The following is a 12,266-nucleotide window of genomic DNA, read 5'->3' as shown; positions in this document are numbered from 1 at the left end:
GGCGTCTGCTCATGGATTCAGTGGTCAGCCCTTGAAAGTGAAGTAATTGTTCCTTCAATACAGCAACTGTGGAGGGATTGGCTTAAACTCAGGAAGAAGGGGTATGACCATTTTAGAAACACAAAGTGGCACTAGAAGTTAACAGGAAGTTAACTTTACTAAGTAACGTAATTTAGAGAAAAAAAATCTTGATTTGTAGCTTTCCTGAGAACTGGCTCCAGTATCTCTTTGGACTGAAAACTAGAGTCATTTCACAGTAACTTTTAAGGAATAAAAAGACATGATGAATGTACCATCCTCAACATATTCAGAAAGACAGATGCTAAGTGTGTGTATACATGTGTGATGTATACATGTGTATACATGTATGTGTCTCTGTACAGCACCGAGCATTCAAAATAGGCTTTGCACCATGCTCCATTTGTTTTCCAAACAACTTGCAAATATAAAATGACTTTCTATGTACCAAGATCTATAGTGAAAGAATAATTCCAGTTAATAAATTGACATTTTAAACATCAGGTTTTAAATTATAGAATTCTTGTGAGTTTGATTACCATCAGTTAGTTTCAAGAGGTACCTTCTCTGGTGTACTGTCAGTCAAGCCTACGATGCTAACAAGTCCCTAAGCATGGTGATGGCACCAAAAAAGAAGCAGTCTAACAACTCAAAAGAAGTGCTCTAAAACAACAGGTCTTCACTATAACTCAAATGCATGACTTTGATGTAGCAGCAATGTCTGCAGGGTTTTTTTTGAAAACTACAAATATATATATAGTAAATTTAAATGTGAATATAACGGTCGGATTTTTCTTTTTCTTTTATTTTCTTACTATTTTATTTTTCTTTATATTTGTTATCTTGTGTTCTTACCTTGTATAATTTCTCCTCTTGCATATTCTCCATACCCATCTTCATTGTTACGCTTTCCCCCCTCCATCTTTGAAATCACTGCTATGACATTAGCACAGGTTTCCTAAACCTAATATAAATGATATCCTAACTTAAGTATTGTACTAGCTTACACGAACCAAGCTTAGTTTTACATAGAATTAAAATTCTGTTTTGAAAATCCTCAATATAATTTATAAATTCTACATATGGATAAGATAGCATGAGAACAATTAGACTTTAAATTCCATCTACCAAAAATAATTATTTTCATTTTCTAAAACACTAAAAACCAAGCCCTATAAAATGTAGGTTGCACTAAAACAACTCCTTTATTTTTCAAAATAGGTGTGTTTGAAACCAAGCTGGAAAAGCACTTAATCTATAAGTGACTGACATTATTTCTCTTACAGGTGATTTAGCTCCCATGAATTAAATTGTCTTGTTTTTCTTTTTTTCTTGTGATAAAATTGTTAGCCTAGACTGAACTGCTTGGCCAAAATTTGATCTCTTTAAATAACAAATAAAATTTACATACTTTTTCCCTAGGTAAGGAAGAAGAATTTATGTGTAAGGATACCACTGCAAATGAAAAATTGGAAAGGAATAAAGAATATACATACCAATGGCTTCATACACAGGTTGGGGTTCATGAAACTAGTTCCAGAAACATGAAATGGTGAGGTCATTTCCTTTAAATTAGATTTTTGTATTGCAAATACATCTTGAAAACTGAAACCTAGGTTAATTGTTCTAAAACAAACATGACTTTATATAGCCAAAGGCCAATACTCTACATTGCCAGGTTATAAATGGCCTCTTATGTAGAATAGATTTGATCACTGTTTATATTTTTCACCATAAAATATTCAAGAACTTAGTTTCTGTATTGCTTAAAACCAACACAAATGATTGATGGTGATGATGAACCACACAAATGATTCTACTTTATAAAGTAAAATGCATGGTATTGATTAACTGTTTATAAATATCATATGTATTGGAGGTATAGTATTTTATTTTATGTTATTTTTGTTATCATATATGTTTGGCAGTTAAAATTATAATTCAACCCTGATGCCACTTTACTAGTCATGTAACTGATTTTCAATGATGTCTCAATGCTTTAGTTTCCTCTTCTTTATAGTGAGATGATAACTTATCTCTCTACTTCACAATAGAAGTGAGCTCTCAAGGTTGAGGGTATCAAATGTTGATGTCCCTTAGCAGCAAACAAGGTGCCTTGAGCTTAATAGGTAATCAATAAATTTTTATTACATTAATGTATGTATTAGTTTTCTAGGGCTGCCATAACAAAATACCACAGATCGTGTGGCTTTAAGAGCAGAGATGTATCTATATTTTCTCACAGTTCTGGAGGTTATAAGTCCAAGATCAAGGAGTCAGCAAATTTGGTTTCTTTAGAGGTCCATCTCCTTGGCTTGCAGATGGCTACCTTCTCACTGTGTCCTCACATGACCATCCCTCCACCTGTGTTATCTGTGTTTTAACCTCTTCTTACAAGGACACCAGTTATATTGGATTAGGGCCCACCCCTATGACCTCTTTTTACCTTAAGTACCTCTTTAAAGGCCCTATCTTCACATAGTCATATTCTGAGGTATTGAAGATTAAGATCTGAACATATAAACTTTGAAGGAACAAAATTCAGCCCAAAAAATGTAACATAAAGCACTTATGTGCATAACCACTAAACCAAAGTTTTAAGGAAAAAGAAGTCTGGATATAATATTTTGACATAAATTTTTAAAAATTGAAGTATAGCTGATTTACAATGTGTTAGTTTCAGGTGTACATCATATACATATTCTTTTTCATGTTCTTTTCTCTTACAGGTTATTACAAAATATTGAGTATAGTTCCCTGTGCTATACAGCTGACATAAATTTTTAAGACTTTCATTTTAGCTACATATATCCACAAAACAGTAAAAAAAGAAGCACTATTATAAGCATTTATTAAATATGTAAACCAGTATTGAATCTAAATGTAGATGACACTTTGGAAACGTTTCCAGGGATTGTGGGTGATAACTATTTAAATGAATAACAAACAAATAAATCTACAGTTATGAGGGCTGAAACTTAATTTAGCAGAAAATTATAATGTGCAAAAATGAAACTTTTTTTATAATATATACAAATGGAAACCTTTGTATGTAGTCAATTCTATCCATATAATTTCTTTAAAAACATGGAAAAGAAAGTGAAGAATGAAAGTGAAATTAAAACATTTCAAAATCTGGATTGTTATATCCTATTTCATTGTGAGCAAAGAAAATAGGAATAAAGCAATCAACATTTGAGACTTTTTTATTTTGCTAAGTATTCTAATTAATGCAAGCACAATTTATTTTATGTTGGTATTAATCAATTTAGCATAATTCGTAACATGACATTCTTAGGACTGTAAACAAATATAGTATAACCCATAGCTTAACGTCTGTATTAACCAGGTATAAGAGGTCTGGTTTAGAAATATAAAAGCATCTGTACAGATAATGTGAAAAATACAAGCAAAATGTTTCAGGATGTATTTTAGATATGCTTAAACATTTCACAACATCCCTTACTCCTAAATAAGTTATGTTTAAACATATAATGCAGCAGGCAATTGTTGATGGATTTTCTGTTTTGAAAATATAATATATAAAAGAAGATATAGGTAGTAATATTTTAAGAAAAATTGTTTTCAAAAACAGAAGTTCTTGAAAAGCCAAATATCAACAGAAGTTCATTGTGAGCATTAGTATGATGCCTTAAATACACCAGAGCTATTTTAAAAATAGGAAGTTTTGCCTTTCTTATAAGTAAGATATATAAGTACATGTAGTAAAATATTTATATTTTCTATAATTTATTAGCTATGGTTATTGGTACTTTCAGATTTTTGATCTGTGTATGTGCTTATGTTCGGCAAAGAAGGGTAGCATTAAAGTGTTGTTTAGGAATTTAAATTTCATGTCAAACTGAATTTTAAAATGACTATGAAAAGATGTAAATTTGTATGTATTTTTGCATGTCACCTAATTTAAGAGAACTATTATTTCCATTTTGTAAATTATTTATTTCTCCCAAAATTTTCTTTGGGCATGTCTTTCATAGTCTTCCTCTACATTTATATAATGATATGATTTCTGTTTTTGTCACTATGCAGCAATCACTTCTTGCCTGAGTTAGATCCAGATGTACTTAATGGTGGAAGAGTTCAGCTTGTGGTAAGAAATGTGTTTAAAGTTCAGAAAAAATGTTGTGCACACCAGTACTCAATAAATGGCACTTTAAGATATGTCCATAAGTAGTGTAAATTATGAAAATACCACAACTGTATCTTTTTGGGATAATGTCAAAATGCTATGTATTAAAATAGTACCATGTTTTCTTGGCTTGTAATATAACTTTAAAATATGATATTACTTTAAAGTATTAATTCTATATGGTAGATTTTTTTTTTTTAATATGGTAGATTTTAAAATATTAGCATGCTACCGTATTTTTTAAAATACTCTGGACAAGAAGTTGTATGATAACATTATTTTCTAGAATATTTTAAGAGTAGGATATTTGAGGGAAACAGCAAATTACCCTCACAACTCAGGAAATCAAACCAGATAAAAATTAGAAAGTAATTGTGAACTCCACCATTCTAAGTAATAAAGTGTAAATTATTGGAGCTCAGGACTTCCCTGGTGGTGCAGTGGTTAAGACTTCATCTTCCAATCCAGGGAGTGCAGGTTTCGATCCCTGGTGGGGGAACTAAGAGCCCACATGCCTTGCAGCCAAAAAAACAAAACATAAAACAGAAGCGATATTGTAACACATTCAATAAAGACTTTTAAAAAATGGGCCACGTCAAAAAAAATTATTTTTTAATTGTTGGAGCTTTAGGAACAACCAAGTTCTAACTTGGTCACCAGAGTGTAGACTCTAGACAGTATAACTAATGGGCATTGCAAAAGTCAGTTGAACTATATATATGCTATTAGAAGGAAGACTATATTAGCAGAAGGAGAATGGCCAATATGGAGTCTAGAGAAAGAGTCCCCAAACAAGAAATTTTAAATGTGTTTCCAGAAATTTCCAGAGAAGAGGTTACCCTAACCAATGATGGAAGTGTGTGGCCTCCTTGGCAGGTGAAAATGGATGCATCAAGTGACCCTAACTTTATGACACCTTCCATTTATGTCAACTAGTAAATATTCCTTGCTCAAATTCTACACTCACCAAGAAAACTGATTATAATTTAACTTAACACGTAGAATTTAGTATAAAAAGATAATGTATTCCCTAATGGGAACTAGTATTATCATATCCAGAGCAGTTATTCATCATTCTCATGAATAACTCATTCAAGGAGTTTTCCTGAAAGAGGAGAAAAATTAGGACAATAGCTAAAATTAGTGTGTTTATGAAAATATATAGAATCTATGTACATATTTGAAATAATCACTCAGCAAGTATTTTCTTGCATTTTAATAGAGATCCCTGTGGCAGAGTGACATGTAGATTACCCTAGGAAAATTGGTACTTCAGGCTATTAACACCCTACGTGTTATTGACTAGCACTTTTGCACAGATTTTTGTGTGGCCACTTTGGAGCAAGAATGGGGAATATAAAAGTGCCAAGGAATGCCAGGATAAAGGAAGGGATATTACATTTAATTATTATACCTCTAAAAATGAATGAAAACAGATTGGGTAGATTACTAATCAAAATGGTTCTATGAGATTAATGCTCTGACATTAATCTCCTTCCTCTCTATCCCACTATATTATACTACTACAAATGTATGGCAAATACATAGCAATGATAAATGATTTTTTTAATATGGTGAAGAGGTACAGCTGTACACAAAACAAGGTAAGTATTAATAGTAGTAGAACAGACTTTTTTTTTTTTTTTTTTTGAGTCAAGACAGGGGAATGGATCAAGGATTTATGCTAAAAGGATACTGGGGTAATTGAAGGCCAAGAGTGGAAATCATGCAGGGTGTTGGAGAATAAAAACACCCTTCTAGAGGGGGAACTTGTACAGATAATTGCAGAACTGGGACCAGGCCACAACTAAGAGGAAAATCTTAAAATTTTTAAAAGCTGCAACTGCTGCTACTATAAGATCCTCAAAGACATAAGAATAACACCCATAATAAAAGGACAGAAAATTATGGAACAAAAATGATCAAATTTTAATTAAAGGAGAGATGGATATGCAAATAAGCCTATTATAAATTCTGGAAATAAAAAATATCATTGAGCTGAACCCTCAACTAGACATCATAGAATAGAGAAGTAGTGAATTGAAAGTTTATTTACAAAGGAACAATAGATTGACAGCTAACATCATATCAGAACAAGGCATACCAAAAGACAATGGAGTTATTTCTTAATAATAGGGATGAATATAAATATCATCTAGAATATTCATCACTAACCTTCAAAAGTGAGGACAGTTAGACATAATCAAACGTTCAAATGCTGGGTTTTGAGGAAGCTAATAAATAACCTCTCTGTCTTCCAAATCGGATTAAAGCATATTGTATGACAGAAAGGAATGAGAAAAATGGAAACAAGATATTATTTTACTTACTTCCACATATATACTTCAGAAGGCATGTCATAGAGCTAGACAATTATATTGTTTATTAAATTTATCCCCCCAAAACGCTAGCATTTTCCTGCAGAAGACAGTCATAGTTCAGGTTCTCCAGAAAACATACTCTGAGATTCTGATATTTGAAAGCAGGATGTTAATTGGGGAAGGCTTTCAGGAACAACTCCTTTGAGGGATGAAAAAAGCAGGATTGAGCAGAAGGAGAAGGTGAATTTTCAAAAGAGTTAAATGATAAATCTTAACATTAATATGTGCAAGGCCCCTACAATGATAACTATCAAACATTGCTTATAAAAAAATCAAAGAGATATACCACGTGCATTAATAGGAAGACTCAAATTGTAAGATGTCAGTTCTTTCCAAATGATCTATATATTCAATAAACTTTAGAAAGCTTTTTAGTAGAAATGGACAGATTTTTAAAATGGAATTTTAAATATGAAAATGCATAAGACCTAGAATAGTCAATGCACTCTTGAAAAGGAATAGTAAGGAGAGTCACACTATTTGATTTCAAGACTTGCTATAAAACCCCAGTAATCAAGACTGTATGTTATGTTCATAAAAAAAAAATAATCAATGGAAAAGAATAGAGAGTCCAGACGAATACCATACTTAAAAAGTTAATTGATTTCCTTAAAGATACTAAAGCAATTAAAAAGAGGGAAAGAATAATTTTTTCAACAAATAGTGCCGGGCAACTGGACATCTACATGGAAAAAAGAAATGAATCTCAACTCCTACTTCACATCTTACTTAAAAATAAATTTGAGATGAATCATGGGTCTAAATGTAGAAGCTAACATTATAAAAATTCTCAAAGAAAACATAGTATGGTATTTTCAAAAACCTGAAGTAGGCAAAGATTTCTCAGATAAAACAAAAAAAGCATAATCAAAAAAAGAAAAAGGTAAAGGTTACTTAGTAACTGACATTGTTTTCTATTTTGGAAGAAACAATCTTTTGGATATTAATGGCTTAGATGATAAGGTTTTTGGAAGGCATGTGTTCACAAATATTTTCTTGACATGTAGGTATTGTCTTGTTTGGAGGAGGGTGGGATTTCTGCGTTTTAAGTAGGTGTAGTGAAATTATGTCATTAAATTGAAGCAAATAAAACCTGATTTTAAAATCCTGAGGCTTACAGATAAAGCCTCTTTAGCCAGCAGGAGAGTCCCCTATGTGGTTAACATGTTTTTCCTCATTTTGTAACTGGTCTCACCAAAATTGTGGTATTGCTTTGATAGTTACCCCTTATTCCTGACTGGTTCTTTTGATGTCTTAGCATTGATGGAGCTATTCTAATGGGAACATTAAATACGTACTCTTGTGCACTAATTGAAATAAAATCGGGAAAGAATGTGTTACATTTTTTAGACTAAAATCACAAGTGTAAATTGGAAGCCAATTGTTATTTATTTCATTTTCAACAGTTTTCTACTGAGGTTTTTTGACAAAACAATTGTATCACTTAGCCAGATACATTTTAAAAAGTGACTGATGCTATAGAATGGCTTCTATTCTGAGTTCAGTAATAGCAAACTTGCTCACTTAACAATGAGAAGGTCATGCATATAGGTGGGAAGGTGGGAAGGGGATGTAAAGGAGAAGAGCAAAGATCTGGATCTGAAAGAAGATGATCTTTAGATTCAGGTTTCATGAGTTTTTGTAGCTCATCATATGGGGATAGCTTTTTAACCACAGCGATGGTTTTATGCCTTTATTTCCCTCTATTTAAATTTTTCTCACATCAAACATTAAGGACAATGCTTTCTCACAGGACTTCAAGCATTCAGTGGTTTGGGTGAAATCCCAGCTACTTTGAGGCTTCTTTGCATTCCATCATGGCATTTTCTCCCACTTCAGGGCTGAATCCTGATACATCCTTACTTAATGATATTAGACATTATGTAGAAACAATATTTTATAGTCAAGAAGTGACCCTTTCAACTCTTAAGTTCAGCCCAAGATAGTAATAAAAGTTCTGAGAGTAATTTTAGATGAAATAAATTACCTAACACATATGTCCTTAAAATAAAATATCTTGAAATTTCTATCTATCCTTACTCCCAAATTAGACTTAATGTATAGTATTTTTATATTAATAATGACTATAATGAGAAGGCAGAGATCTTTTGTGACTTTGTAGTATACAAATATGTGATGAAAGGCATTTCAGGGAATTTTATAAGTAGTAAAACATAAATATTGCAGAAAATAATCCAATGTGACATTTCTAACATTCAATTAAGAATTAAATAATATCCTTGGTAAGTAAATGATGTTAAGTTATTTAAAGTTTCGTCAGTTGCCTTTAAGATTGATTTTCATCAAAATTACTGTACTAAAGTATTTTCTTTTGTTGTACAGACTCAAATAGCAAACCTCAATTTTAAAATTGGCTCTTATTTGCAAAAAATGCTTTGACATAGTGCATTTGTTCTGCCTGGGCAGAAATAAAGGATTGTGGTATCATTTTGAAGAAGGTTGTTTGACAGAGCCTGTTTGTTTATTTGGGGTAATGTGAGCTGCATTCAGAAAATGTCATATTTTGTTTCATGATTGTATACATTCTCTCCCACTGCTCCCAGGCAAGGCTTGTAAGCAGAGAAGACACGGATTTAGACCTTTTTTCCATGACCAGTGGAAGTGCTTTGTCTGTGAAGAGAGAAAAAAAAAATCAGGCACACAGACACTCAGCAGGATCTTCAAGTAAGTTGTGGTTTCCTTCAGAATTAATTTAGAAATCACAAATGAATTGATGGAAACTAATGCCAGCAAGCATTCTTTAACAGATAAGGGGTAGGATGCCAGCAACCAGAACTGCCCAAAACTATGCATTTGAATTTTTTCCTTCTTTAAATGTCTTCTTTTGATATAAACAGAATTAAATTATTTCAGAATTAATAGCATCAGTTTTTATTTTAATTGTATTCTGTGACTCAGTGGTCTACTCCCCCACCCCCCAACCCCCATGGATTGTATTGAATTCTTTGATCATTTAGTTCTAAAAGAATTTGTTTAGGCTAATTGTAAAAAGTTGGATTTATATATCAAAGTGGTGTGTTTTGGTCTTTTGTCATTAATTTAATATATATTGTAAGTAAAGTTTGTTTTTGAAGGAAATTTTTTTTTAAATAACAGATTTTAGATAATAATTTTATACTGTCAAAACCATGCTGTTAAAAACTATTTCCATTGAAAAGATGACAGTTTATATTTCTTAATGATGACTTTTTCCAATTGTAAACTTGTCACACACATCTGTTACCTTTAATTTGGTAATATAACTATATCTATATCATGGTTTCAACAAGAATTGCATAGCAGTTCTTAACTCTGAAAAGATTGTAAACATTAAAAAATATCTGTATCTTAGGATATTTGGGGGTAATAAAGCATAATTTTTTCAAACTCCTCAATTAACTTACACTGTAGAGATTTTGAAATATCTTCTACAGTGTTATGGTATATGAGTATAAAAGATGTTTCATTTAATACCGTATTTTGCTAATTTTCCCAAAGTATACTAAACCTCAGAAGTCCACACATTAACTTACACTTCATTTTAAGGAACAGTTATTCTATAAAAAGGTTTATTATTCATTGATGGTATGGTTATATACACACAAAGTCAATATTTGATTGAATATGAACAATTCAACAGTCCGGATGGTGCTCTTCAGAAAAATGAAAACTTCAAAATGATTCTCTGACTTTTCATCCAGATGCTTGGTATTATTAGATTACAGTCATTTAAATCCATTAATACATGCAAGTTCATTTTGATAAATTTTAATTTTGTTTTAAAATTATTCTTTTAATATGTCTAACTTAAAAATATTTCCCAGCCTTCAAAGTTCTTAGAGTGCTTGGATTTTCCTTACTTAATTATAGAATCTGGTCATGAAAGGTTACTCTAGTCAATATGGTTAAGAAATATTTTAGGTTCATTGACCTAACTAAAATTATTCATTTAATATAAATTTTCTACAGCAACATAATGTGTTAATTACATCAATTATATATATATATATACTTATACATTTCAGAAGGAAATGTGCCACACATAATAATGAATATTGCCATATCCATTTTAAGCATTGCCTATTACAAACTCATATCACTTCGAAGCAGTGTAGGTAAAAAGAAACAAACCAAATAAAATTTTAACAAAAATTGCCTTGTCACTGTACAGAATAACAAAGCTTCTGTTCATAATGTACCATCTGAATGTTAAAACATAAATAACTCAATGTCAGCAACTATCCTGAAATGCACAAGCTTCATCTTTCACTTACATAGACACTGAATCATAGATTTTAGAGTATACAAGATCATTATAGAGAGTTCATTTCTTAACACTTTCTCTAAGAAACTGTAGTAAGGCAATTCTCACTGTAATTTCAATTAGTTTGTCAATAAGTGACATTATTGCAAACACTACTAATCACTAAATCTGTCCATCCTCATTGTAATTTCAATTAGTCAATAAGTGACGTTATTGCAAACACTACTAATCACTAAATCTGTTCACTTAGTGACAATTTAAGACAAGCCACTTTAGAAAAATAGAGTTTTTATTAAATAACAGAATGAATATGAATAAATACTACTTGCTGAATTATTGTCATTACTAGTTTACTATAATAGTCATGTAATATAATGGTAAAGGATGTGAGTGAGCTCAGACACCAGTTTGCCTAGATCTGTATCATGACTTAATTTCCTCATCCTTAAAATGGGAATGATACCTACCTTGTAGAGTTGTTTTAGGATCAAATGTAGCACATTTAAAATAGAATCTGGCTCAGAACAAGTGCTTAGTAAATGTTCTTTGTAATTGCTACCCACACATAGCTGTAAAAAAAAAAAATCAATTGAGGTAAGAGTAAGATATTGAAGTCTCTAGTGTCGAGTCACACGGGCTAACGAGTTCAGCTTAAAAGAAATGTACTCTTAATAGTTACTTGACTGAAAACCTTGGCATAACTTATTACCCATAGAAATCTTTTAACCCTCAAAGTCTTTGGGTCCTAGGCCCCCATGGTCCTGGGCCAACCACTTACAGTCTTGGTATTTTGAAAGCTCTTTTTCCAACAGCTGTCTCTCTCTCAAAATCTTGTCACCTTATTAAAATATTTCTTTTAGCTTTGCAAGCCAAATCTAGAGAGTAGTTTATGGGCTGCAGCTCTAAAATTCTTTCAGCCTTTGAGCTTTTCTAGGTATTTCTCTTTAAATGTTGCTGTAATATTTGTAACATGTATTCTTTACAATTAGATACATTCAGGTTTAAAAACCCCATTCCACCATCACGTGTAAGTTGTGTGACCTTGGATAAATTATTTAACCTCTGAGAATGAGTTTATGATCTATAAAATGGAAGTATAATGTCTATCTCATAGAGTTGTAGTGAGGAATAAATAAGTAAAAATATATGTAAAGTATGTGATATATTGCCTAGTAATAAGTAAGGGTTTAAAGTATAGTCCTTGTTGTTTGTATTGTTTGTTATTGTTGTATGTTTTATGTTACTGCTGCGTTACTTTAAATAACTTCAAAGTATAGTTGTCTTCCTTTTCTGTGTGTCAAATAATTCCAGAACCATACTTTCAGCATGCTATCCATCTCAAGCAATACTGTCTTTTCTTAGAGAATTTCCTGGTTTTTTGTCCTTTTCCTTTTAGGTCTTATTGCTCTCTTACAGAAGGCCAAGGGGATCTTCTGCTACCTATCTTTATAAT

The 12,266-nt window shown here is 31.6% G+C and overlaps 1 protein-coding gene across 1 annotated transcript in view; it reads left to right on the top strand.

Annotated features, from left to right (window-relative positions):
• LRRIQ1 (leucine rich repeats and IQ motif containing 1) overlaps positions 1 to 9,269 on the top strand; it is a 177,368-nt gene extending 168,099 nt beyond the window's left edge. The window contains exons 25-27 of the mRNA XM_079938280.1: positions 1,441 to 1,570; positions 4,069 to 4,129; positions 9,114 to 9,269. Coding sequence (XP_079794406.1) covers positions 1,441 to 1,570; positions 4,069 to 4,129; positions 9,114 to 9,266 — 344 coding nt within the window. The 3' untranslated portion in view covers positions 9,267 to 9,269. The remainder of the gene's footprint in view (positions 1 to 1,440; positions 1,571 to 4,068; positions 4,130 to 9,113) is intronic.
• Positions 9,270 to 12,266: the final 2,997 nt, after the last annotated feature.

This window comes from Stenella coeruleoalba, assembly GCF_951394435.1.
Source record: "Stenella coeruleoalba genome assembly, chromosome: 11".
NCBI classification, from domain to species: Eukaryota; Metazoa; Chordata; class Mammalia; order Artiodactyla; family Delphinidae; genus Stenella; species Stenella coeruleoalba.
The sequence above is the reverse complement of the archived record's forward strand: the minus strand, read 5'-3'. Positions and strand labels throughout refer to the sequence as shown.